We start from the raw sequence: 24689 nt of genomic DNA on the forward strand, positions 1-24689 counted from the left end.
CTTCTGGGACAGATGCAGTGAGCAGGAGATTCTTCAGTAAAGAAGAGCCGGCGGCTGCTGGCTCAATGTACATTTATGAGACCGTAAAAGTATAATGGGATGGCAGAGAGCGAGGGAGAGATAGAGAGAGCGCGCCAGAAGGCACAATGTGTGTACAGTAAGTTTCTCTCACGTCGTGATGAGCGTGTGCTTGGAGGTGTGTCGAGCATCTGCCCACCTTTAGGTGCCTTGAGAGAAGCCCTGATGCCATTTTACTGTTCACTGCAACCAGGCACACTCACCCAATGTGCAGCAGAACAATGAAGTCTGCAACAAAGGAGTTCGAACAACTTTATTTCATGTATTGATTTCGAAACAAATTTAGCTATGCAGTCGTCTTATTGTACTGCAAAATATTGCAAATACACACAATGTTGAGGTAAAAACACATGTATTTAAACTTAGTATTTTATTTTGTTGTCACCAGAAACTGTTTTAATATTTTTTTTAATTGTGCCACCTTTGTCAGGATACTACATTTGTGACATGAGCATGTGGGTGATAAGTGCCAATTGCTAAATAGGATGTCATGCCACAGTGTGTGAGCAGGCAGGCGACCATGATGAGGACGGGCCAGGCTGTTGTGGCTCTGTGATGGGAGATTGTTTTCTTTATTCAGAAATTTATCATCTAATAACAAACAGGAGTCATACACAGAAAAAGCTGTTTGATCTAGCATATTTTTCATGACCCACAAATGCATGTTCCTGACAACTTTGGGACCCTTAAAGAAGGGCAATGAACAGGCTTTCTATTTGAATACGGTTTATTGCCATGAAGCAAGAAATATTCCAAAAAAACACAACTTCACTTACCTTTTACCACCATGTGTATATTCCCTCTATCCTTGATCTGTCTTGGGGAAAATTGAAAAAAAGATGCAGAGACAAACAACATGCAGACAATAAACTGTTATAGAGTAATGAGACAACGGTGCACAGGTAGAAACAATATGGCCCACCACCCCTCCTACATCATTTGAAGAAACTCTACTTTGGAGCTGAGAAGCACTGAGAACAGGAAGTACTTGTGTTGAGGATCAACAAAAATGTGGACTTGTAACACCAAAAAAAACCCTCCCCTTAAATTTCCCTAAAAGGTTTGTAAAGATAACTAAGCTTCAGTGAGTATTAAATACTTTCACATTCTAGTGTCGTTCAATTTAATACAATTATCACACCAACATTTTCTAAAACTTGTATTTTTTTTTTTTTTGACATTAAGATCATTTAGCTCTCAACCCAGAGCCAAACTGATATACAAAAGCTGAGACACAAAGCACGGTGTCAACTCAGAGCTCATGCCTTCCACTAATATTAATCGCACAAGATCACGACTCTCAATCACTTTATTTTGACATATTTATTTTATTTCGTAGCAAAGCACTGTGTATTGCCTTGCGTCTGCAGCCTTTTGCTAAAATCATCTCACTGATTTTCTTTCTTCATTAGTGCACACACAGCCCCCTATATTGGCAGAAAATTCACGGCCAATAATTTTCCCCGGCCCAGCTTGTACCATCAGGCTCAACTTACTCATCAGTCCAGCACAACTTTCTTTGCAAAATCTAAGCTACGTGTTGAAAGTTTCCTCCTGAATCCCGTAGAAGCACATACATAGAAAAAATAATAATAATAGTAACAAGAGAATAAACTCTAAAATCACCAGACCAGCTACTCCCTGCAGTTTCTTTGACGTGCCGTCAATAAACACCTGAAGAATAAGCTATTATCCTGCTTTATTACAAAGATGTAAAATCTAGCTCCCACCGAGTTTGAGCTCGACTCCCTGCAGAGGACGAAAACACATTCAGAGGAAGCGACACCAGCTGCCAACCCTCTTCATCTCTGGATCGTGCAAACAAGTAGGTATCACCAATATCTTATTATCTCCATTTCATATCAACGGACTTCACATTTCACCCAACTCTGTTCGACCTCAGAGGACAAACCGGCTTCACAGCCATGAATTAACTTCACTTTAATTGAGAACAGCAAAGACATTCATCCAACGGGCTCGCAGTAATCTTTTAGTTCGGTATGTCCAGATGGCTTCAGTAATAAATGGGTGCTTTAATTCCCCTCAAGTATTTCTAAACTAAATAATATTGCTGCAGATGTATGGCTTTCATTCGGATGCATCTGGATACATTTCTTTTGGGAGATATTTTTCATACACATCTATTTTAAATTCAACTAAAAAAAAGCCTTTCATTACTTGTTGGAGGCCAGCAGGAATAAGATAATGTGCAGACTTCTGAAACATTTTGTTACCGAGTGTGAAATTGAAGTGAAAACTCACCGAAAGGGGATATAATTCAAGGGAATAAAGTTGTTTTTTTTCTACATATCTTTCATGTATTTTTTTACTCAGGCAGTGGGACATAAAATGGCCCCTCCCGAAAGATGATGATCGTGATTTCTGCTTGATTATAGAGGTTTGTGAGCATCTGTGAAGAGTCATAAAGTGTATTCTGATGGGAAAGGTTCTCATTTGGTTTTATATTTGCCACGGATTGGAATCTCTAAAATTCAAAGCAGAAAAACGCAAACAACAATTGTACAATATGAAATGTTGGTGAGTGTGCAAACGACATAAACTGATTGGTATTTTTCTTAAAAACAAAAACAAAACAAGGATGAATTTAGCTTTAAAAATCAGAAACGTTTGGGATCATAAACTCAACACCACCTGTTTGAGGAAACTGCTTTAAATACAGATAAGGGAGTAAGGATGAACATTGAAGTTTTGCCCCTCTGCTTTGCAAAATCTATGCCCTAAAGACAAACTGCAACACTATTCCAGTGGTAGACAACCCTGTGTGTTTCAGCTCACCATGCTTCAACACACTCAAGTCATTAAGGAAGCCCAGCCATGAGTCTGTCATTGCAGTGTGAGCCACAGCAGGGAGAAACTGGAAACATGCAGGACCAGGGTAGGAGACTCCTGCCCTATTTAATCCGAGACAAAACACACTTTTAAACAGCTTTTTAAGCCAATAATCATGAAATATGTGTAATTTTAGTTTGTGATAATTGGTTACTTTTGACAATGTAACGATTCACTTTTAAAATACCTTTCAAAGAGCATTTGAGTGAGTGGTCTGAAGGGTCGAACGGCCTGAATTATCATGAAATATAATGTAATAAGACCCAAAATGTAATGACTGGTCAATAATGTAACTAAAGTGTTGAGCCCAAAATGTAATTTAAAAAGATTTAATAAAACGTAAACTGTAGCAACTGGGAAATAATGTAAAAAGAGTTACAAGAATTTAAATGTGATCCTAATCTGTTTAATGCTTATACATTATTTTGTACTGATGATTGGACAAATAGATTAAGGGTTATAGAGAACAGAAGACTATAAATGACTTGGGCAACAGCAATCATACATGAATACCATAAACTGTGTATAGATATATATGTATAAACAAATAGTCCAAACTTTAAGAACTCATTCTTTCAGTGTTTTTCACATTGAAGCGGTTCAAGTTCAGATATTACAAAAGGGGAAGAACATTTTCCTGCCCCATAATGTAATATTAAAAATGTTTACGTTAAATTAAAGGCTCGGGGTCTTGTTACATTATCAACCTGTTCTTACATTTCGGCTTTTATTACATTATATTTGATAACAATTCAGGTCGTTGTTACATAGCGAGCTATAACACAACTCACAAAAAGTAAAATGCACTATAACCTCTACAGGCTAATTTAATGTGACTCTGTAAACTTTTGAATTTGCATGCCTTAATGTTCAAGAGCACGTGGTAAGTTATTAAGAAGTTGTCATCTCTTGTGGTCTACCCTCTACTGTTGTTGGCTTTTCGTTTGAGATGAGGAAATCACCATCGCATGCTTCTACTTAAATTCCCGAGTTCCATTACACAATATGAACTTATTCCATGAATTTCATCTGAAAGTCCGAACCTTTTTGTGAGCATTTAATTGTGCTGACGTTAATCATACATCACTAGTGTGTGATTATGTCATTGAATTAAACTTTACTAACATTATTGAAAGTAAACTCACCTCGATGAAGCTGTAGTTTCTTTGTTTTGTGTGTTTTTTCCCTCCTGGTAGTCTTTTTTTCAATCTCCTCCTCACGTGCTTGGGGGGGGGGGGGGGGGGGGGCGTGGGAGGGGAAGCGCTCTGGCTGCTGATTGGTCAAATGTGGACTCTTAATTAACGACACGCGTGGGCAAGAGGCAAAACTCAGGGTTATTTATGGAGACGCTTGTATTTTAGTAACGTGTCACTTTAAACTGTTTTGTCAATTAACATATAATCCGCAAAGGAGGAGATGAAGCACAGTCAAGTAAAAAAGCCACTTTAATTCCAGTTAGCCAGGATGAATTGTTTTATTTTGTTCTAGTTTTTTAATTCATAGAAAAACTCCATACACATGGCTGCATTTCATCAGATTGTTGTTTGGAGGCTATTGCAATAGTATATATGTAAAAAAAAAAGAAAATAATAATAATAATAGGCTAATAAAAAAAAAAACTGAGAGGTCTGCTTGAAACGTGGCACAGAACTCAACTCATTTGAGACTGAGGCACATTCGGATGATGAGCCACGGATGTGATTGGTTAAGAGAGGTTTTCTGGCTGACATCACATGAAAATGGCACACTGAGTCCTGTGCAGCAGGCCTTGTTGGTAAGTTGCCAACAGACTGTGAGAGTCCATGCAAACTTTTTGACAGTAAACTTTCAAACTGTGCATCAGTGGCATATTTCTGCATGAAGTAACTTATAGTACAGCAATTAAAATTATTCAGCTGTGTGCCTGAATTAGTTTGCACCCCTCAGTTCCAGAGCCACATGTGGCTCTTATTGGCTGAAGATGAGAACTGCACAGTAGTGGAGTGGTTCACACTCTTGCCTCACAGTGACAGCAAAGTTAGATTTCTTTTTTTCTTTTTTTTGTCGTGGGTTTGTTTAGTATTCTCAAGTTTTCGCCCACAGTCCTGAAACTTTATTGTCTCTATAATTGTAGTGCATGTCAGTTTGTGACTGTGAGGGACCAGTTCAGAGTGTATGTTGCCCCCTTTGCCCATAGTCACCTGAGATTTGCTCCTAAATTTGATTAAACGATCCAATAACACAAGATAACGCAAGATAAAAATGGTAGTACACAAAAAGTTTTCTGTTTGTAATGTAACTGGCAAAAAATTCTATTATTTAAGTTGCTAAAAAAAATTATTATAAATGTATTTAATAAAAGGTGAAATAAGTAGGTCTTAAAACCGGGGCCCTTTGACACATGTTTTGTTGGCAATGACTAAATCTGAAGCATCATCATCATCATCACCTCTATAACCAACAACAGAAAAAAACCCAACTTGTTTCTTATCTGTTGTGCTTTTTCAACGGGGTCACGGGCAGAAATAAACTTCAGTTAGTGACCCTTACTTTAAAGAAACTGGTACACTATAGGTAAAAGATAAAAACTTCAGGCCAACTATTCCTCCTGCTGTTGTGCTGCAGATGATCTTTGATTTTCTCCTCTTTGTAGCGTGTTAGCCAACTGCGACTGAACATCCGTCTGTCTTTTCTTCTGGCACTGACACACAAAAAAAAAACCCTCTTCGCAGCAGTTTGTAGACAAAAGGCTGCTGATATGTAGCCAAATCAACATCCTCGGCTGTCATGCTATTCTACTTCACAAAACAGAGAGTTAATTTGGTGTGTGAGGGAACCACAATAAAAAGAAACTTTAATGAAGACTCAGGGCTACAGTGCAGAACCTGGTGGAGACATCAGTCTACCAGAGGAGACGCACATGTAGTTAAAAGAGACACGTTTTTGGAACAAACCTCTGATCGCCAAGACAAGATGCTTGTCGTTGCTTGCTGGGCAGAATCACACACCATCACACATTGATTATTTGGTGGCTATATGATCACACAATAGCTCAAAGTGTGAACCACAGCTCTTATGTGTTGAGTTTTCTTCTCAAACAAAGTGGTCATTCATTGATGAATACCAGGTTCACAAAATGTTTTTCACAAAACAATAATTATGTAATAAAAAAGTTACACTTGTATTATCATTTGTGTCCATAACTCTCACTCTCTCCAACTCATGGTTTATTTTACAACATTTGAAAGAACTGGTGTCACTCAGCATGCAGTCATTTCTACACTCAATACAATCTAAAATGTATATATAATGATAATATCCGGAATGAGTTTGAGAAAAACTAAAAAGGTTTAAAATATTTTTAGGTGGAATAAATTATAATCTTTACATTAACTTGTCATTTTTTGAGGTGACCATGAATGACTATAAATTTCTGTGTCTAGAAAAATCAGTGTGACATAATCAAATACGCATAAGAATCCACAAAGACATGTTGTTTTTCAGGGTAAAAGTTTAATCCTCGTCATAGTGAACACGAGTCCAGAGCAGCTGCAGCGACCACAGCTGAGAGATGGCTCTTCGATACATGAAGACAAAAGAACTGCGATCATAACCACATTTCTGTCATTTCAACATCGGCTACTGACTGATGGTTGGCTGGCAATCACAATGCATCATTAGCAGCTGAGAAAATGAAAGGAGAACTACTCCGTTTTCGAACCAAATACAGACATTTTACTTTGGTCTGGGATCGCTCGGCCTACCTTTCACTGTCAGAAGAAGCAGTCTGATTGAAATCAATTCCAACAGTTGAAATAAGTTGGTTCAAGAACTGCACTTCGGTGAATTTATTTCAGTGCGGGTGGACCCAGACCAAATAAAAAAAAACCAACATGGAATGGGTTCTTAAACCGAGAGGGGCTTCCTTGTACTTCTGTGGCAGTGAAACGCAGAGTTTTCAAGATGCAGGCAAACAGTCTTTCCCTCTGCAGCAGGAAACTGGGCGGATGCTATATCCAGTGTGAATGTACAATGTGCTGCAGAGCTGTCCTTCAATGTCAACATTTTAAATAATGAAAAAGAAAAATGCATGAAATAGTCAGATTCACCAGTTTAGGTGAGCATTTCAAGTGTAAACATTCATTGTTTTTTTGTGAACATCCACATACAGGAACCACACTGTTGAAATCCCTCGAGTTAGCATAGATGACCCAACCCAAACCAGAACCAAAACAAAGAAATCATGTTAGTGAATCTTAACAGAAACATTCATATTAGGACCTGCTCACTCATAAAAATGGGGTAAAAAAAGAAGAAGAAGAAGAAAAGATGCATAACACCTGCCTTTGTCATTTCAGCAGTGCTTTTGTTGCAGACTCATTTTTAAAGTGCCGAGCTGAAATGGACTCCTTGTGCTGAAACTAGAAAATAAACCGACTTCTGTGAGGCCCACAATGTCCCGTTTCCAACCTGACCTACGATGACTCTTCCCCCAGTATATCTGGAAACTACCACATGAAACAGTATTAAGAAAGGCAATAAAAATAATTATCCAAAATGTATTTCCAATCATAGTGCCACAAAATCTGAGAAGATTCAGCCAAACCAAATATTTTCACCTCGTTTTAACTGTGTGAGCCGAGCTCAGGTCCGCAGTGTACCTGTCGTCCAGCAGGTGGCGCCGGTACACACCAAAACAGAACCAAAACGGCTGTGTGAAAAACATCACATCACTGACGACAACGCACGTACATTTTAGAACCATAATTAAAACGTTTCCTCACGATTAAATGAATTAGCTTCAGGCTACCGATTCATTTCTCACTGAAGTGTTGAAGCACGGCGGGCCGGCTGAAAGGACCGGAACAGAAATCCAATTTTTTGTCACCGCAAATAGAACATGGTTAAATTGTGGAAGGTGGTTATTCATTAAATGATAGCGCCAGGTCGGACACATTTACAAGATGGGAGTATTTTTTAAAGAGAACCTACTTGTTGCATCCTCAACCGGATAACTTCTCCCATCCTTATTGTAATGAGGTCAAGCAGATGCCAACATATCGGGAACTTTATGACCTGGCCATTAAAAACACAATATCGTACTAGTCTTCTTTTTCTTTTTGAGGAGACAGATGTATACGATTGTTGCCATCAATTGATTTTAAGTGATCGTAATCAGCTTTGATGGGCAAGCAACAATATTCAGATTTTTACGCTTCAATGGCCAAAACAACTGAACAAATTGTGATTTACCATGCCCTAAAAATCCCAAACCGGTAGCCTCAAACAATCTAGATTACAGTTCTGTCTCTGTTTAAGTGACAGATTTTGGTCTTTTTACGGATTTTGGAGTTTTACTTAAAGCCTTGCCCATTAAGTGCCTCAATAAAGTAGTCAATCGTACGGTAGCCTTTGGTCTGATTCAAATATAATGCAGTTGGGAGTTTTGCTCACATCAGAATCCAGAGTACAGCCTTTTGTAACTTGGATCCAAATCTTGACACTTAAATTTGAAAAAGAAACTTTCTCCACGATAGCATCGCTAGCAGACGTTTAAGACCACAAACGAACGCAGTGTTCTGCTAAGCTTGTCACAGCCAGGTCTTTGAGGGCGGGAAACACTAGTTAGTGGTCAATAAACCATAATGGATGATTTTGCTTCTACTTGAAGGTCAAAATGACTGTTTGGTGAATTCCTCTCGTTGCACTGCCGAAAATGAAAACGAAAAACAGCCTGGGGAACAAACGGCCAGTCTGATTCAGTATTGAACTAACAAACCATTCCCCTGCCAAACATCGTTACTTGTGGCCGTTTTTGGTAAAAAGCAAAGGTTTTTTGCTTTTTTTTTTTTTCTATTTGAGTTAGAGGTTCCTTCATAAGCCAGACAGTACTTTACTGTTTGATGCTACACTTGAAGCCCAAAGACTTAACAGCCACAACTGTCATAAATCTACAGGCAACACTAAACTGAGTATGGATTTACCTCCGATCGTCTCCAGGAAATGATCAGTCTCACACAGTCAAATTATGGTCCGCTGGCTGCCTTTTCTTCCTTCTTTTTTCCAGGTGGAGCTCAGGAGCTAGAATTGGGTGGGTGGGGTTGACCTTTTATAGCCGAAGAGAGGTAACCAGAACTCGCACAGCCTTCATTCAGCAGCAGAACACGTCCAAACGTCTTCACTCCTCTCGATCTCGGCCCGTAAATAATCTGAGTCATAGGTGGATGTGAGCTCCTGCGTCGAGCTGCTTGGAGGATGAGAACATTGGAGAGGTCGCGGGAAAAAGGGCCGTCCACTCCAAATTGGAAGCTTAATGGTACTTGGTAGATTTCGGCTCTCAGTGCACTTCATGGTGATTGCGGTCAGTCAGAAAAGACAACCAGAATATTTCAAAGTCAGTGACCTCGGAGTTGGGATGGGGGCGGGGTCGGAGATTAATTACAGTTCAAAAGTCTCTCCCACTTTTCCCTTCTCGCTTTTCACCACCCCCCCCCCCCCCCCACCAAAGTCCTCTTATCCTCGTGGAAATGACAGCGTCTCTTTCGGAGGCACGGGATCTGGTGAGAAGCAGCCTCCATTGCGACGTGGTGAGAAGTTGATCGCATGTGAGCGGAAGGGAGGGGGAGAGGGCAGCGTTACCATATGTGGGATTCACAGTGAGTCATTTTAATGACGCCCACCCCTCCACCGAGCCGACGGTAGTTCATTCCTCCATACAGCCTGAGGAAAGGGGACAAGGTAAACCATGATGAGCTGCGACAAGAGGCCTGAATGTAAAGATCGACAGGCGGCGTGTCCATGGCGGCAAGCCAAGGTTTGTGAAAGTGTAGCAAAGACAACTGTGCAACCCAGAAGAAACATTCTCTTTTGTTTTGCAGAGAAACAAAGTAACTTAAATATATCAAAACAAGAATAATAAACATGGCTTTTGAGCCATACCTCTTATTACTATATATATTGATATCAACCTCAAATCTGGATGAGGCAGATAAAACAGAGGATATTGTGGCTGTTTTGGGGTTGTATTTTTCAGTCTTTCATGAATCTGGAACCGATCTGAATACTGGATTCTTTTGACTCTATATTGAGCAACATCTGCATCAAAGCAAGCTACAGTAGATATGAACATCACAGCGTTTACTGTGTTACTGACTACGAGTGTTTACCTCCATGTGTTGGCATCAGGGTCGTATACTTCTATTGTTTTGAGATACGTTGTTCCATCAAAGCCTCCTACTGCCATTAGCTGACCATTCACCACCGCCAAGCCGACCTACAGACACAGACGTTTGTACTTCTTCATCACACAGCGAGCCATCTTTCACCATATTGTCACAGACGGTTACAATACAAGCCGGGACACTGACCCCACTCCGTCTGGACGTCATGGCCACAACAGGAGACCACTGGTTTGTTCTGGGGTTGTATCTCTCTGCGCTGCTCAGCTCCGTGGTGTCGTCTCTCCCTCCGACAGAGTAAATCATGTCCTGGTAGACCGCACAGCCCAGGTGTTTTCTCCTGGTGCCCATGGGAGACACGGTGTGCCAGCGGTTTTCTTGAGGGTTGTAGCGTTCCACTGAAGAACAAAGAATTATGTCGGATCACAGTCACATGGTTTACAAAGGCGAGAGGTTCAAGGTTCTGCTCTTTCAAGTCACACATTTTCATTGATTTTAACATTGTACTTCCACATGACTTCGCAGCAGACCTGTATTTAATGGTGACGTCCCATCAGACCCGCCTACGGCATATAGGAATCCCCCCAACACAGCCACAGCGACGCCCAGTCGCCTTGTGCTCATGGAGGCAACTCGCGTCCATTTGTTCTCCTTTGGATCGTATCTGAAGCGAACGAAGGTTAAATTGTGTTATACGCACAGCCAGCCAGTATTCCCAATACTGCAAACATGAACAAAAGAAAAAGAGGAAGATTTATCACAAGAATTAGGAGTAATACCTTTCAACAATATTCAGACAGGACACCCCATCCTGCCCTCCCACCGCATACAAATATCCACCGAGCACAGCGACGCCCACACTCGTACGACACGTGCTGGTCGGGGCCACGTCGCTGCTCCACTGATTGGTCTTCGGATCATATCTGAAGTGATTTGCATTTACGTTTTTAGCTTCACAGATTCATTCCGTCTGAGAAATGTAGAGAGATGCCGAGAATTCCGAGCAGACCTTTCCACCGAGTTGAGGTACGAAGAGCCATCATGACCGCCCACTGCATACAGCAAGTCATCCAGAACGCTGACACCAACTCCACATCGCCGTTTGCTCATCGACGCCACCATCCGCCACTCGTTGGTCTGTGGATCATAGCGCTCCACGCTGGAAATGGCATCACCGCTGCACCAGCCACCAACTTTGGAACAAGTAGACATCAGAGAAGCAAGTAAATAAAAAATTAGGACATAATGTAGAAAAAAAACAACCTTTAATAATCTCTAAGGTGAATAAGGACACCTATATAGCACTAATAAATATCCAATGCTAAAGAAGGGATTTGATGGTAACAGCTGATGGTAGTGACCTGCAAAGAGGACTTCTCCACATCGGATGGGTTTCCTCGGCCGGGTCCTTGGGCCCTGCATCAGCGGCCTTTCTTGAGGCAGCAGTAAATAATTCTTGGCCTCATCAACTAGGTCCCTGAAACCAAAGATCCAAATAGTAAATAATTCAATTTAATCAATAATTGAATTGAATAGACTGATTAATTTCCAATCCTTTCTTCACATCAAACAAGAACGAGAAGGTTGTGTTTGAGAAAGCAAAAAAAAACTCTTCGACAGGGATGTAAGCAAGCTGTATTTTCTCAAAAGAAAAAAACATGCAATCGGCTGACAACTCCTTTAAAAAGAACAAAGTGTACCTGCACTCCTCGTCACTCTTGATGAGAGGATCTGAACCTACAGTTCCCACCAGGAACTTGGGACTGAGGAGTGGCAGACGAACATGCTGCAGGACCTGCAAGACACATGATCAACATATATTTGTAGTGCAAAATCTTGTGAGAGTCATAATCTTAAGATTGATGCCAAAAACAACAAGACAGTGACTATTATATTCAGATAAAAGACTGTTCTGAGTACAATTAAGGTTCAAGGTTCAACGCGTTTTATTTGTCATTTCAACAGTAAAAGCCAGGTTTCACAGTGTAATGAAATTTTTACTTTGCCGTCTACCCTGGAGCCGACATGCATAAATAAATAAGTATATGCACAAGAAAATAGAATAAAATAAAATATAAAATAAAACAGTGCAGTGCAGTGCAAAATATTAATCAGAAAGTGAGATGTGCATTGTGTGCAATTGTACAGATTAAATGTAAACATGTTCAGAAGTCTGATGGCAACGGGGAAGAAAGAGTTAGAAGCCTGCTGGCTGTGATACCAAACCTGAGGGAGCTGAGGTCTGCGCTCTTGGATGCTGTATTTCACCCAGGCCATCACAGCATTGAAGACCTGCTCCTCACTCCGCACATTCAGCTCATCACTGGAGATTATGTCGATCAGCTGGTTGGCAGGAAGCAGCATAAACTCCTCACTCTCCATTACCTACGACAATAGAGCACAACATTCAGCCAGAGAGCAGCACATTCCAGGTGCCTGCCAATAAAAATCAGCAAATCTATTCCCCACAACTGTCAAATGGGCTTCGATCTTCTTTCTTAAGACAATACAAGTTCATCACAAAGCAAAAGCCCACAAAACTAAACAGGCAGGCGCCACTTTGTACTCAGACAGAAAATGTGCTTTTGTTGTGGATACAGGTCATCTTTGAATGAAAGGAATCTGAAAGCCTTTCAAGGTCCCTGTTGAAATTATTGCTGGAATTCAACAAGATTCATTCTTAACTCTTGTCATTCATTGCGCAGAAGGAACTCCTGGAAAGTGCCGTGGAAAAACGTACAAGTAGGATGTGGTGAAACAGCTGGGATGTGCCAAACCAACCTTACAGTCATCACTTAAGTATTTTCTCTGGTAGAAATCCACTGCTTTTGTATGACATGAGCTCAGAAGCATATTTAACAAACATTTAGCTGAGTACAAGTATCAGCTTCTCCAGCTAAAACGAAATGTTGATTGACTTTGTCTGGGATCATAACTTCAACAGAACCGCCGGGAGGTTTAACATTACACCTGCACTAATTGAAAGCACTGACAGATACATTCCTGTAAACTATACCACGAAACAACAGGACTACAAAGGTGACATTTTTTCACTTTAAGGTTTGATCACAAGCAATATTTTGAAAAGTGACGTGGTGAGAAGGTGTGACACTTCTCCGTTATGCTGCGACAACTTCCGTGCCGAGCTCTCGCTCGTCTCACAAGTCACATGGCAGCGACTGTTTACAATAATGAGTCAGACGGTCTTGAACTTTTCCTGTTGACAAACCCTTGTTCCCCTCATACCACCAAAGACAAAAATAACATTCACAACTGTATTATTTACAGCTTGCACACATCCTTGAGCTTGGAAAATGAGTGAACAAACAATCGCAGTGAACTGGGGTGTTTCTACTGGTAAAATGACACTGTATGTGAACAGAAACTTTCACGCGATGGAACAAAACGTGCATCTGTGAAGCGAAGGTCTAAGATCAGCGAGCAAACATTGAATATTTCTCTGCAGCGCTGCATACTTGAAAGGGAAGTGTACAAGTATATGTCGTTTGCGTGGTCTGCATCACCGTTACACAACAACACAGTATTTATAGCATGTGTGATCTTACCTCCTGGAAATTGTGCTGTGTGAACTTGTCGGCGATGCGAAGCAGCTCGCGGCATGAGTGAGTGTCAGCGAAGGCCCTGATGCCCAGACAGTTGGATGGATCCAGTTGCCTCTTGAGGAACTCGCAGCAGGCCTCCTGAATCTCAGCCAGCTGAAGAAGGCAGGCCGCGGGGAGCAGAGTCTGGACGTTCCCCTCCTCTACAGTCACCTGGGAGGACAGAGGTCACTGAATCAGAGCGCCTTCACAAGAGTAGTTTCCCATAGATTTGCCGTTTGGCTTCCGTGTCTTCATTTTGATTTATTAAAAAAAAACGTTAAATTTAAAAAAAAAAAAAAACAACCTTATTAGCATCATCACAACGTTTACCTAATGCAATAAAAGTGCTTGGACATACACTCTGACTGTACGATGAGGACCACATTGTGTAAATACTCCAAACACATTAAAAAGTAAGTCTTGAATAATCAAATGCTATTTTTCCTCACCTGTGAGGTGTAAGCAAAGTCAATAAGCAGCTCCATCGCTCTCTCATCAATGTCTCGGATAACTACTTCGGTCTGCCTGCTCTCTGCCAGCTCTCCAGTGAACATTGCCCTGGGGAGAGCATCAAAATGCAAGTGTAGTTTTGTCATGTTCAGCTTCACCGACCGATTCTGAAGGGAGCTTCTCCAAAGAGCTTTTCTCCATACCTGAAGTAGGGGCTGCAGGCGGACAGAATCACACGGTGCGCATAAATCTTCTTGGCACCCACCACCAGCACCACATCACAGAGCTCCCGGTGTTTTCTCAGCAGATTGATCACCTCCAGAGTCTGTCGTGGGTGTTTGTCTGAGACGTAGGGCATGCGTGCGGGCTGGGGGACCCCTTCAGGGAGCTTGTTGGGGTCCCCCAGAGTACAGGGGCTGGTGATGTCCATACCAGTGGTGTCTTGACGTGCGCTGGTGGCCCTGGACATAAACAAGGAGGCAAATTCACAGGTTTTTAACTAAAGGTCTTAATATCATGGTCGTTTTGATCCTGAATGTTAAAGTCCCCTTTCCCATTGAGAACCGCTGCGATCAGGACTCTCAGTAGCACTTTCTTCAGCCATGACTCGTTTCAAAAACAAATACACCTAATTATGACATTCTAATTTCATAATGCATGGCACTGAGGTGGGTAAAATCTCTGAAACCATTAATGAAGAGTTTGTTTGAAATGTAAGACTACAAGTTCCTCAGACAGGCAAAAGAAAATTTCTGACATTCATGCTTTGCTTCATCATGTTTTGCCAGCAAGAAACCATGTCAGATGTATTTCTTCCCGATACAGCGATATATGATCGGTAGACACAGACACCCTTAAAAACCAAATTCACAAGGTGAACAAGCTAAAACCTACACGAATGGAGATCTGCAAACATCGTTGATGAAAAGAGTACATTTCCCTCTTATTCACACTACAGAGTGGAAGGGGAGGAGACTGGCATCAGTTACCCAAAGAATAAAGTACTAGATTCAGTCATTTGAGCATGTTGTCAACTCGACACACCTAAACCACAGTCTCACATGGACATCAACTGAATCAAATATAGTCAAGTGCCTGAGACACAGACACAAACAGACACGCACACAAAACGTATCCACAAATGTGCTACAATATCTTTTTTAGGCCGTGGACATCGATTAATTTCAAATCATGTTCTCAGTACCAGCCAGAAGTCCCTGACATTTAAAGACATCCATATTAACATTACTTATCATTGTGAGTAACCCCAAGTATAATAAAATATGGTGAATGTTGTAATAAAACTTAATTTACTTCCACAATTAACTCATGACTTTAAGGTGGAAGTGTGTGTAGGTTTTGATAAATTACACTACAGAAAAAAATGTAATCTGCTGCAAAAGCTACAAAGGTTCTTCCATCCTTTGGTGTGAAACAATGTTTCATTTTTGTTTTTCATAGCATTGTGTTCACTTCTTTGAAAAAAGACACATTTGATTATTAAATATTGTCATAAGAGAACACTAAAACAATGACAACGAATATGCACAACTCATGTTTTGAATTGTTAGCATTAAAAAGTTGTAATATCTACATTTGTCTGAACTAATAATTGCATTACAGGCTGCAAGTGTGGTGTGAGTTTTAGATGCTTTTATGCTCTTACACCAGAACAATAATTTCACCCTGTAATCAGATAGCAAAGCAGATTAAATAAACTCATATTCCCTCAGTATTCTGGGAGTTCAGAGACAGTTGACAGTTCAATTTCATGGCACAGATACAGAGGAAAACCCAACAATTGCCCTTGAGCAAGCAGAGGCAATGGTAGAAAGATGATTTAACAGGATGAAACCTGCAGAAGCAGGCTCAGAGGTGGAAACTTTCTGTTGTTCTGTTTAGTAAGCAACAAACAAGATTGTCAAACTCGGCTTGCAGGGCAGGACAGAAACCCTGGTTCAGGTTGGGAATGACAAAAGCAGAAAGCAACAAGCAGATGGCCATAACAAAGCTCTCGGTAGGAAACCCAGTGATGAGTCTTTGATCAATGGAAACTGTATACTCTTGATTTCTCTGCCTGAAAGACAAGCTTAATAGTATAACTGAGGTGTTGTGAGCCATTAGAGTGAAACATTAGATTCAGAGTGGAGGATTTTTTTTCTCTCATGGTCATTCCCTCTGCCATGTAAATGCAATTAATCATTGTCAGTGAGTCCTATAAGAAAACCCATATTTCCTTGTCTTTAAAAAAAAAAAAAAGAACATTTCAGGTTGATAGACACTTTTTTTCCCCCCCGAGACTCACCTGCGCATTAGTTTTGCGTCCATGCACTGAAGAATAAGCTCTGCTCCCACACCTTCAGGTTAACCTGTGAAATCAACAAAACAAATCAAACTGTCACACTCGCCATCACTTTGTATCAGGTCTCATTACTTCTGACTGCTGAATGCAACATTGTATCAGGTCTCATTACTTCTGACTGCTGAATGCAACAGCAATGCAATCATATTCTGAGAGGAGACAAGTCACCTCATCTTGAATCACCACTGCCTGCTTCCATGTATCAAACCTCACCAATAGCCAAATAACTAAAGAGGCAGAGACAATGCTGTGCAGTCTCAGTCTATGTGCATGATTGAATACTTTGTATAAAGCAAACATATGTTGGCATTAATAACAAAACAATAATTAGATTGCTTCTAGGTCTGTCTCTTGTGCATGTTTTTAAAAACCGTCTCTGTGTGTTTGCCCCGAGGTGGACTGGCGACCTGTTTAGGGTGTACAATGCCATCTACTCAGCAAGTTTGTTTAATTCGTTGTAAACTCTGCTAAAAAAAAAAACTAAAAACTAAAAAAACAAACTATGGCAATGACTGGATAACTCCTTGTGTAAGCAGGTTTTGGGTGTGGGAAGCAGGAATGGCAGAAACAGTTTGTTTACATAGTAGACTATTAGCTTTAATTACTGAGGAAACAGGAAGACAAATCTACCCGATATCGAACAGAAGAGGCTCGATGGTTGCACGTACAAGTCAGCTTTATGTTGAAATATCCCCACATTCACATATTAAAGGAAATAACGTTGTGTGCTCCCTCTGTAGCTCGGTAGCTATGACAGGCTAAAGGACTGTTGTAAGCAGATACGGCCAACAAGCCGGCTCGCTAGCTCAATGAAGTGCTGAGAGTTGGATTCCTGTGAGGTTAATCAACAGCTGTTGTAGAAACGATAGACTAAAACGAATGCCGACGTGGGCAAAAGCGTAAATTCATTTACCAGGTACCGAGAGGACGAAGAACTTCAAGACAGTAGCCGTAAACATGAGTAGCTAAATGCTAACGCAAGCACTCCAGAAGGGAATCCACCAGCAGTTGGGTTAACATTAAACGACTCTTCCAACACAGTGTACAGTGACAGTCGCAGACACGCCGAAGACGGTTTTTACCTTGTATTTCCATCCCACCGACAAAAAGAAGAGGCTCCGGGTGTTGATGTTTACAGTTTGAAGCTGTCGGTCTGAAGGAGCCTGCTGCTTCTCCTCCGTCACGGCGCGCATGCTCAGGTTTCTGCTACGCAACTTCCGAGCATTACGTCATCGTTTACTCTCCAGTATTTTAGTTCAGGGCCAGGAGTTTAAACTTCCAAAGTTTTTCTTCGTAGTGGCGCAGAGTTTACGTGATGAAAATGCTTATATTTTGGCAAAAAAACGAACAATTACTGCCGAGAATGTCTATAATCTCAACATAAAGCCAATGTTAATGATACATTCTGCTGCAAATGACTATGAAATATGAAGAAAACCATAACTGTTGCATTGGGCATGTTTTTAAAAAACTCCCACTGACAGCATGGCTTTGAGACGGAGGAAAACTTTCTTGCAAGTATCTGCTAAAAACAATCAATAGTTTATTTAAATTTTTTATAATTGGCTTGTTGGGCCAGATTGGAGCCTCTTGCTCCATAACATGTCCAAATACCATGTACTTAACATTACCATTGTTCAATTATAAGCAAAACAATAAATTATTTATGGAAATGGATTGCTGCCATTTGCCCATGCCTGTCATAGACAATGCTGGACCTTTTCATCAAACATCTTATTACATCACAGTGAAATATGAAGCCATGAATTTGGTTATGTCATTGCAAAGAACTTAACCTTACCCCAAAATTCTATCTTCATAAGGAAATGTTTCTTTGAAAGTGTTTATAACCGTTTGCACAAAGCCCATTTGGCAAAAACTATCTGGAAAAACAACAAAAAAATACCAAAAACTTTGTGGTGAATGAACTTTAATCACAGAGAATTCAGATTTATTAGAAACAAAAAAAAACAACCCATCCATTCCCAGTGTGCAGTTCATACATATCAACTGGAGAAGTCCAATATTTACATCCATTGCAAAACTGAGAACATATTACACTTTTTTTTAATCTATGCCAACACAAACTTCCCCATATCTAAAGAAAAATTAATTCAACTTCACCATGTGAACATGTCAAACATTTTGGCACTGCATGTGGCAAACACAGGAAGGTAAGTGCTTATGTGTGGATAAATATAATATTTAACTCTATAACAAGTGGTGATTAAAACTGAAGGAAAACGGAGACTTGCTCTCTTAATGTACCATATCTCTCATGGACTAAATTTGTAGCACAACCCAACTAATGAATTCTTCAGTAGTCTTGCAAAAAAACTTACAATTTTACAACAAAGCTCCAACAAATTATATACAAATCGGCAGCATATACATATAAACAAAAGTTTCATGTTACAGTTATCAATATTCAAGTCATTTTTAACTTCTCATCCATGAATGTTATCCTTAAATTAATTTGGTAACTTAAACTGTATTTTTAAATGTCATCAACAAATGCGCCAGCAGTAAAAATCAAGCTGAATACGGTTTGACGTATCCTCAGAGGATCTTCCAATAAATAGTAATGATTTGCACATGGTCCTCAATCAGCTTCAGTTGTGAACCTCAGGCATGGCTGACCGGCAAGGGTGTCATTGAATGGGAAAGCAGAGGCTGAAGCATAACTGCTTCTGGAGATTGCACTGCAACAGAGAAAGATCCAAACAACCACAAAACATTTGTGATCAGAAAGGTGAGTTCCCAAATAATCAGCTTAGAATGATTTTAACAAAAATATATCAATGTGACTACCTACCAAGCGTAAATACAAGGGATTCATTTACTGTTGTTTCAGTAAAGTTCATCCAGTCCAGATATTAATCCAGAATTGGTTTTACATGGTAGCTGTACACAGCGTCCACACTTATAACAATGAAGTTGACAGTAGTTTTGGGAGAGAGAATCAGCTTGAATTACAATTACTTGCCAAAATTCACACATTTAATTCAATTCAATTAATTGTTCCAACCTTTTATTTCATTCTGCTTTAACCATGTTTCTCCTTTGTTAGTCTGTATTTCATCTTTTTTTTTTTTATGTATACAAATAATTATCACTGTTCATGTTTTTGTCATTCAAATCATATTCTCAGGCAACATTTGTGTCACAGTAAAAATGTTTTCAGTCACATAAAGGTAAACATGAACAAACACATTTAAACCAATTTGTAAAGATAAGCACATCAACAGACTCCGTATCTGGTCAGTGGTTAAATCATATTTTTTGTAAGTGTCTCACCTTCCATATAAGACAGCGTAGTGAGGAGCGGCATGTCTGAAGGCATAAAGGTTGTGTATTGCAGATCCTCCATCAATGGCGTTGTCATAGAACCGGGATTAAATGAAGACATCATGACTGAAGAGGTGGAACTTGGGTTCACGTGTTTCTTTTGACGAGCTCGACAGTTTTGAAACCAAACCTGAATGGAGTGAGACTGACTTCAATACTTTCAAACTGGGTTCTCCCCTTCATGTCCAACTTGTTGCTTCACTTCTTTGAAATCATTAATTATGGTAAAGTTTCTCGTTTGGATTCTACTTTGAACCAACATGTAGATTCAGCTTTAGGTTCTCATCTGTCAATCAAGCATACAGCAAAGCCCCTGACGAGCATCTTAAGACTATTTGTGTGAAAAACACAGAAATATACATATAATTCACACATATATATTGAATGGAGTTCAATAACAGGACTTCAGCCACACAGCTTGATTTCACATTATATAGATACAAATGGTTTTTGGCAAGAAGTTGTCATCCAGTTGATTGAATTGATTGAGTCAGTTTCATTTTCAACATGTTTCTGAAAGTTGCCTTACCTGAATAACCCTGCGACTGAGACCAGTCCTATCAGCCAGTTTCTGCAGAGTCTGGGCATCTGGGTTGTTATCGTCAGCAAAGTGAGTCTGCATCACCTTCACACGTGGAGATAATGGAAATGTTTCAATGAAATATGAACCCAATTTATAAGCTACATTTGTCCATTGTGTGCTTATTATGTGAATGTACTATGTACTAGTCAACACTAGAGGGCACAAAAGCATCAACATTCTTTACCCAATCTTACCGATTCCTGTGTCACAACTTAGCAACTTAACTGGATCTGCTGAACAAAACAAAACAATCTCTGTCCACTTGTTCAGCTCAGAAATATACTGAATAATTAGATGAATGTATGTAAACAAAAATGAATAATTAATGTGCCCTTTCAGTCATGTGCAAAGCAACAACTACAAGAAAAAAGGAATAGTGTCAAGTGTGCACTTAAATTGATGATCAGAAATGATGGTAGCAATAATATAAACATGTAGTGTCTGCTCCAACACTTCAAACTGAAGTTCATACTAGGAATAGAAAAGGCCCAATCAGCAGAGCAGCGGTTCACAGTCAGATCCCAGCTGATGGTACCTGAAGCTGTTCCACTGTGAAGCTGGTCCTGGCCCTCTTGGCAGGCCTGGGCTTTGTGCTGGAGTCATCTTTATCACCCTCACTCTCCACCTTTAATTGTTCTTCGAGAAAAACAACACAAGGTTTGAGATGAGGAATATCAGAATTTAAAATTCAGGACTTATTTAGAATCATATTGAACGGCAGAAAAATAGGAAACTTAATTCATGTTACAAAAAAACCTGCAGCTCGTCAGGGATCCGTTTCATACAGGGTTATGCTGTATTGTGTTTTAATATATACTCATCAGCATCTCATGTACAATTGGTTGTGATGCAGTACAAATGTCCTCTCATCACTTCAGTCTTTCAAAAGGAAAACTATATTGACTTTGACTTGGGGTTTTTTGTTTTCACGTCAGTTGTAAAAATATTTACATACATTTCTAACGTAGTAGGGTTTGGATCCCAAAAATACTGGGAAAACATCTGAAGCTGTTTAAATTTACACAGAATAAAACTAATAACTTCTCTCAAAGCATCAATTACTGGGTTATCAGGTAAACTCTACTTCACTGACATACAGTCTACAGTGCTACTGACTCAACATGACAAACTGGCCCCAGTCACCCACACATCCTAAACAGCCTACCTTTTAAATGACTAATAAACCTCAATTTAATTAACTGCACTAATCAGTACTACTCAACTAAAATCATCTCTATAATATCCATCCTGAAGGTTGTGGAAGTTAGACTTCATTCTTAACATTACGTGTGGTATGTTATTTTGGTTTTGCCATCAGGCATGTCTGGAGTCCTCATTTATACACGTACCGTTTTCTTTTGCACGTTTGAGATTCTCCAACATAATCTCGTAGTGCGGCATGCAGAAGACCCTGTTCTCCAGCAGGCCACACTCCTCCCCCGTCGAGAGCTGGCGCTTGCAGGAGCTGCAGGAGAAACACGCCATGTGGTAGGTACTGCCTTTTGCACGACGTACCCAGTCATTTGAATGGATGTTCCGACCACAGCGAGCACAACGAGTCCCGTATGTCCTGTGGTGAAAACAAACAGACTCATTTAGAGTGACGAGACAAATCTTTGACGTCTTGCTGTCAGATATTTCTTTATGAAATAAAAGTCCAAGAGGGGCCTTTGCTAATGTATGACACTTTAAAAAACCTAATCCTGTTTGTATCTTAAATGACTATAGTCGGTTCAGTTTCATTCGCCTGAAATGACAATATGTCAGATAACAAAGTGTTTAGACGCAATCACACAGAATTTCAAATAATAAGTATTAAGCTCGTTATAACAATCGAGCTGTGGTTTCCATAGGCAAACACCTCCAAGATGTATTTATGTGGACATTGTGTTAGACTTTTGACAGTGAATCATCAGGATGTCAGTCCTAATGCATGCCTTATTACTGAAATTCTTAACTGATATTAAGATTAAAAAAAAAAAAAGATTGCTTATAAAGTGGACACACTGATGGATAAAATGTTAAAATGTCCACGGTTTGTGGTGAAGAGTTCTAGTTTTTTTTTGTTTTTGTTTTTGATACACCTCGAAGTAATATGCAGATGGCAGTTTCTTGGTTTCAGGTCAAAAATACAGACTGACAGACTGATATCATTTAGAGTAATGTTTTGTATGCCTCAGTTTCCAACTTGTTAGTAAAATATTTAAGAGACTCAAGTCTGTTTGTAGAATGTGAAGCAGCAAAATAACATGTACCGTCCATTGTGTATTTCAATATAATTCAACATGTGTAAAAAAAAAAAAAAATTGAAATCTAAAATCCATGCGTATATAGTTTAGTCAATAAATTGGCATAAACACTAAAGACAAAAACAACTTGTGCTCACAAAGTACCACTGAAAGTTCAATTATCTCCCTTCCATTATTCAAACACTTATTCTACTCAATTACTGTTGAGAGACATTTATTTATACTTGGCATACCTGAAGTAGTCGAGTTTGCAGAAAACTTGCTTGCCTTTGATGTAACAGCTCACATGTCGACCCAGTGAGGTCCCACAGACACTGCACACGAGACAACGCACATGCCAGCACATGTTGTTTACCTACGAGTGAAAATATTTCCACATCATTTCACCCAATGCCAGATACAGTCACAAATGAATACATTACGGAGGCAAAACACTTCAAACTCGCAAGGTGATGCTGCGGTTGTTGTTGTCTCGCCCCATAGCGAGAAGGGTCGTGTGCAGTTTGATTGATCTCGCCTTGTATGCCTGTAGGTTTCCTCCCAAGGTCAAAGGTTAACTGGTGACCCTAAATTACCCCTATGTGTGAATGTCATTGTCTCTCTATGTTTTCTCAGTGATGGACTGGCGACCTGACCACCAGTGTACCCTGCCCTCGCCCATTGTTACTGTTAATAGCCCCTGGAGACCCCGCACAGTATATAAGCGGTACAGAAGATAGATGGATGAATGAAGAGGATGGTTATAACAGCTACTTGTTTGGCCTACTGATTATTGATCACAGTTGCTGAAGTTAATTTCATTTGCAAACAACAAGAACAAGAAAATACGTGCTGAGTTTATTCCTCTAAAGCATTTGTGTGATTTGCAAATCTAAAGAAGATTGACAGGTACGTGTACCTTAAAACGGATTTTACTTCAGGTGCAAAACATTTCTTTTTTTTTTTTTTAATAGTAACAATTTCCACTTCATGCCTGTTTTTACATAAACAAATGGCCTCAAGGAAAGCTGGAAATATTAGTGACATGTCGGGGGTTCGTTCAATGAAATAACGAGGCTCCTGATTGAACGGCGGATCCAGGTGAGAGCTGCTGATGAGGGCCCTACCTTGAGCAGGTATCTGTCCACTATATCCAGACCGCAAGCGGCGCACAGGCTCTCCCCCCGCATGGCCTCCACGGTGGGGGCAGACGAGGAGGAGTTGGATGAGAGAGAGGAAGGAGAGAAGGAGTCATCTTCAAAGAGGTCATCCGGCCCAGAAGATCCCTGTCAGGACGGAGAAGAAAATACATTTCACTTTGAGGAACAACGCAGACATTATACCCAAAGACAGGACAGTTTAGTTTGCGCGATTATTTTTTTTTCGAACGTGTTCACTCTCGGCCTCGGGCTAATTAGAATTCAAAGAAAGTCGTCAGTGTGACACTGAAAGCACCTACTGCGTCCAACAACATCGTGTGTCCGTGGAGCGGAGTGAAAACGGCCTCCGACATGTTTCCAGCGCCGGGTCCGAAGAAAGACGCGACCCGGCCTGAGTCCTCTCCAACTTTCTGCAAAAACCTCACGGATTCAATACTCGTTCTAATAGCGACTCGACATTTTGTTGTCCTGACAGACGTTTAGGGCGTCTAGAAATTATTTTTAAGCTTAAAAAAAATTAAATATTATACAGCGTTTGATTAACGGTTTCCTCCTGCGTGCGGGCGCAGGTGAATCTCATTTGGACGTAAATTGCGCACGTGCGGGTGATGATCACGAGCTGAGGCGCTCGCCTGCAGTGAAAACCCGTTGTGTCCACGTGTCTGACCAACCACGCGTTTCGATTGTTTTTTGCTTTCTAATTTACAACATAAGAAATAAAATCCCGTTCCTTTCTTGAGCGAAAACTTCACACTTTTGTCAGAAAAAAAGCTTTTTTTTTCTTTTCTTTTTAAACTGGTAGATTGTGACTATATGCTTTAAAGAAAACAAATTTTAGGCTGAGCTCTCATTAACAGAGCCTGAATATTCA

The 24689-nt window shown here is 40.2% G+C and overlaps 2 protein-coding genes across 2 annotated transcripts; both read right to left on the reverse strand.

Annotated features, from left to right (window-relative positions):
- Positions 1-6419: 6419 nt before the first annotated feature.
- Positions 6420-17679, reverse strand: klhl20 (kelch-like family member 20). Its single transcript, XM_080503247.1, has 14 exons — positions 17582-17679; positions 16443-16506; positions 14341-14598; positions 14137-14245; positions 13652-13858; positions 12312-12470; positions 11786-11880; positions 11447-11562; positions 11095-11278; positions 10865-11008; positions 10616-10749; positions 10275-10483; positions 10074-10180; positions 6420-9627 (listed from the first exon to the last, which is right to left on the reverse strand). The coding sequence occupies exons 2-14, from the start codon at positions 16463-16465 to the stop codon at positions 9543-9545; spliced, it is 1830 nt and encodes a 609-aa protein (XP_080359373.1). The 5' UTR covers positions 16466-16506; positions 17582-17679; the 3' UTR covers positions 6420-9542.
- Positions 17680-19124: 1445 nt separating this feature from the next.
- On the reverse strand, positions 19125-24171 carry LOC308135530 (LIM/homeobox protein Lhx8-like; the record flags this gene model as incomplete). The annotated part of the gene is made up of 8 exons (XM_080503579.1): positions 19125-19201; positions 19797-19977; positions 20377-20472; positions 20966-21066; positions 21780-22000; positions 22913-23034; positions 23786-23944; positions 24118-24171. The coding sequence occupies 8 exons, from the start codon at positions 24169-24171 to the stop codon at positions 19125-19127; spliced, it is 1011 nt and encodes a 336-aa protein (XP_080359705.1).
- Positions 24172-24689: the final 518 nt, after the last annotated feature.

This window comes from Blennius ocellaris (genome assembly GCF_963422515.1).
Source record: "Blennius ocellaris genome assembly, chromosome: 10".
NCBI classification, from domain to species: Eukaryota; Metazoa; Chordata; class Actinopteri; order Blenniiformes; family Blenniidae; genus Blennius; species Blennius ocellaris.

Excerpts from the sequence above, each read along its gene's own strand:
- klhl20 (XM_080503247.1), bottom strand. The coding sequence starts at position 16,465 with ATGGACGCAAAACTAATGCGCAG. Across the intron at positions 14,246-14,340 it reads GCCTGCAGCCCCTACTTCAG|GGCAATGTTCACTGGAGAGC; the intron begins GTATGGAGAAAA and ends TGCTCTCCCCAG. Across the intron at positions 10,484-10,615 it reads GACGTCACCATTAAATACAG|TGGAACGCTACAACCCTCAA; the intron begins GTCTGCTGCGAA and ends TTTGTTCTTCAG.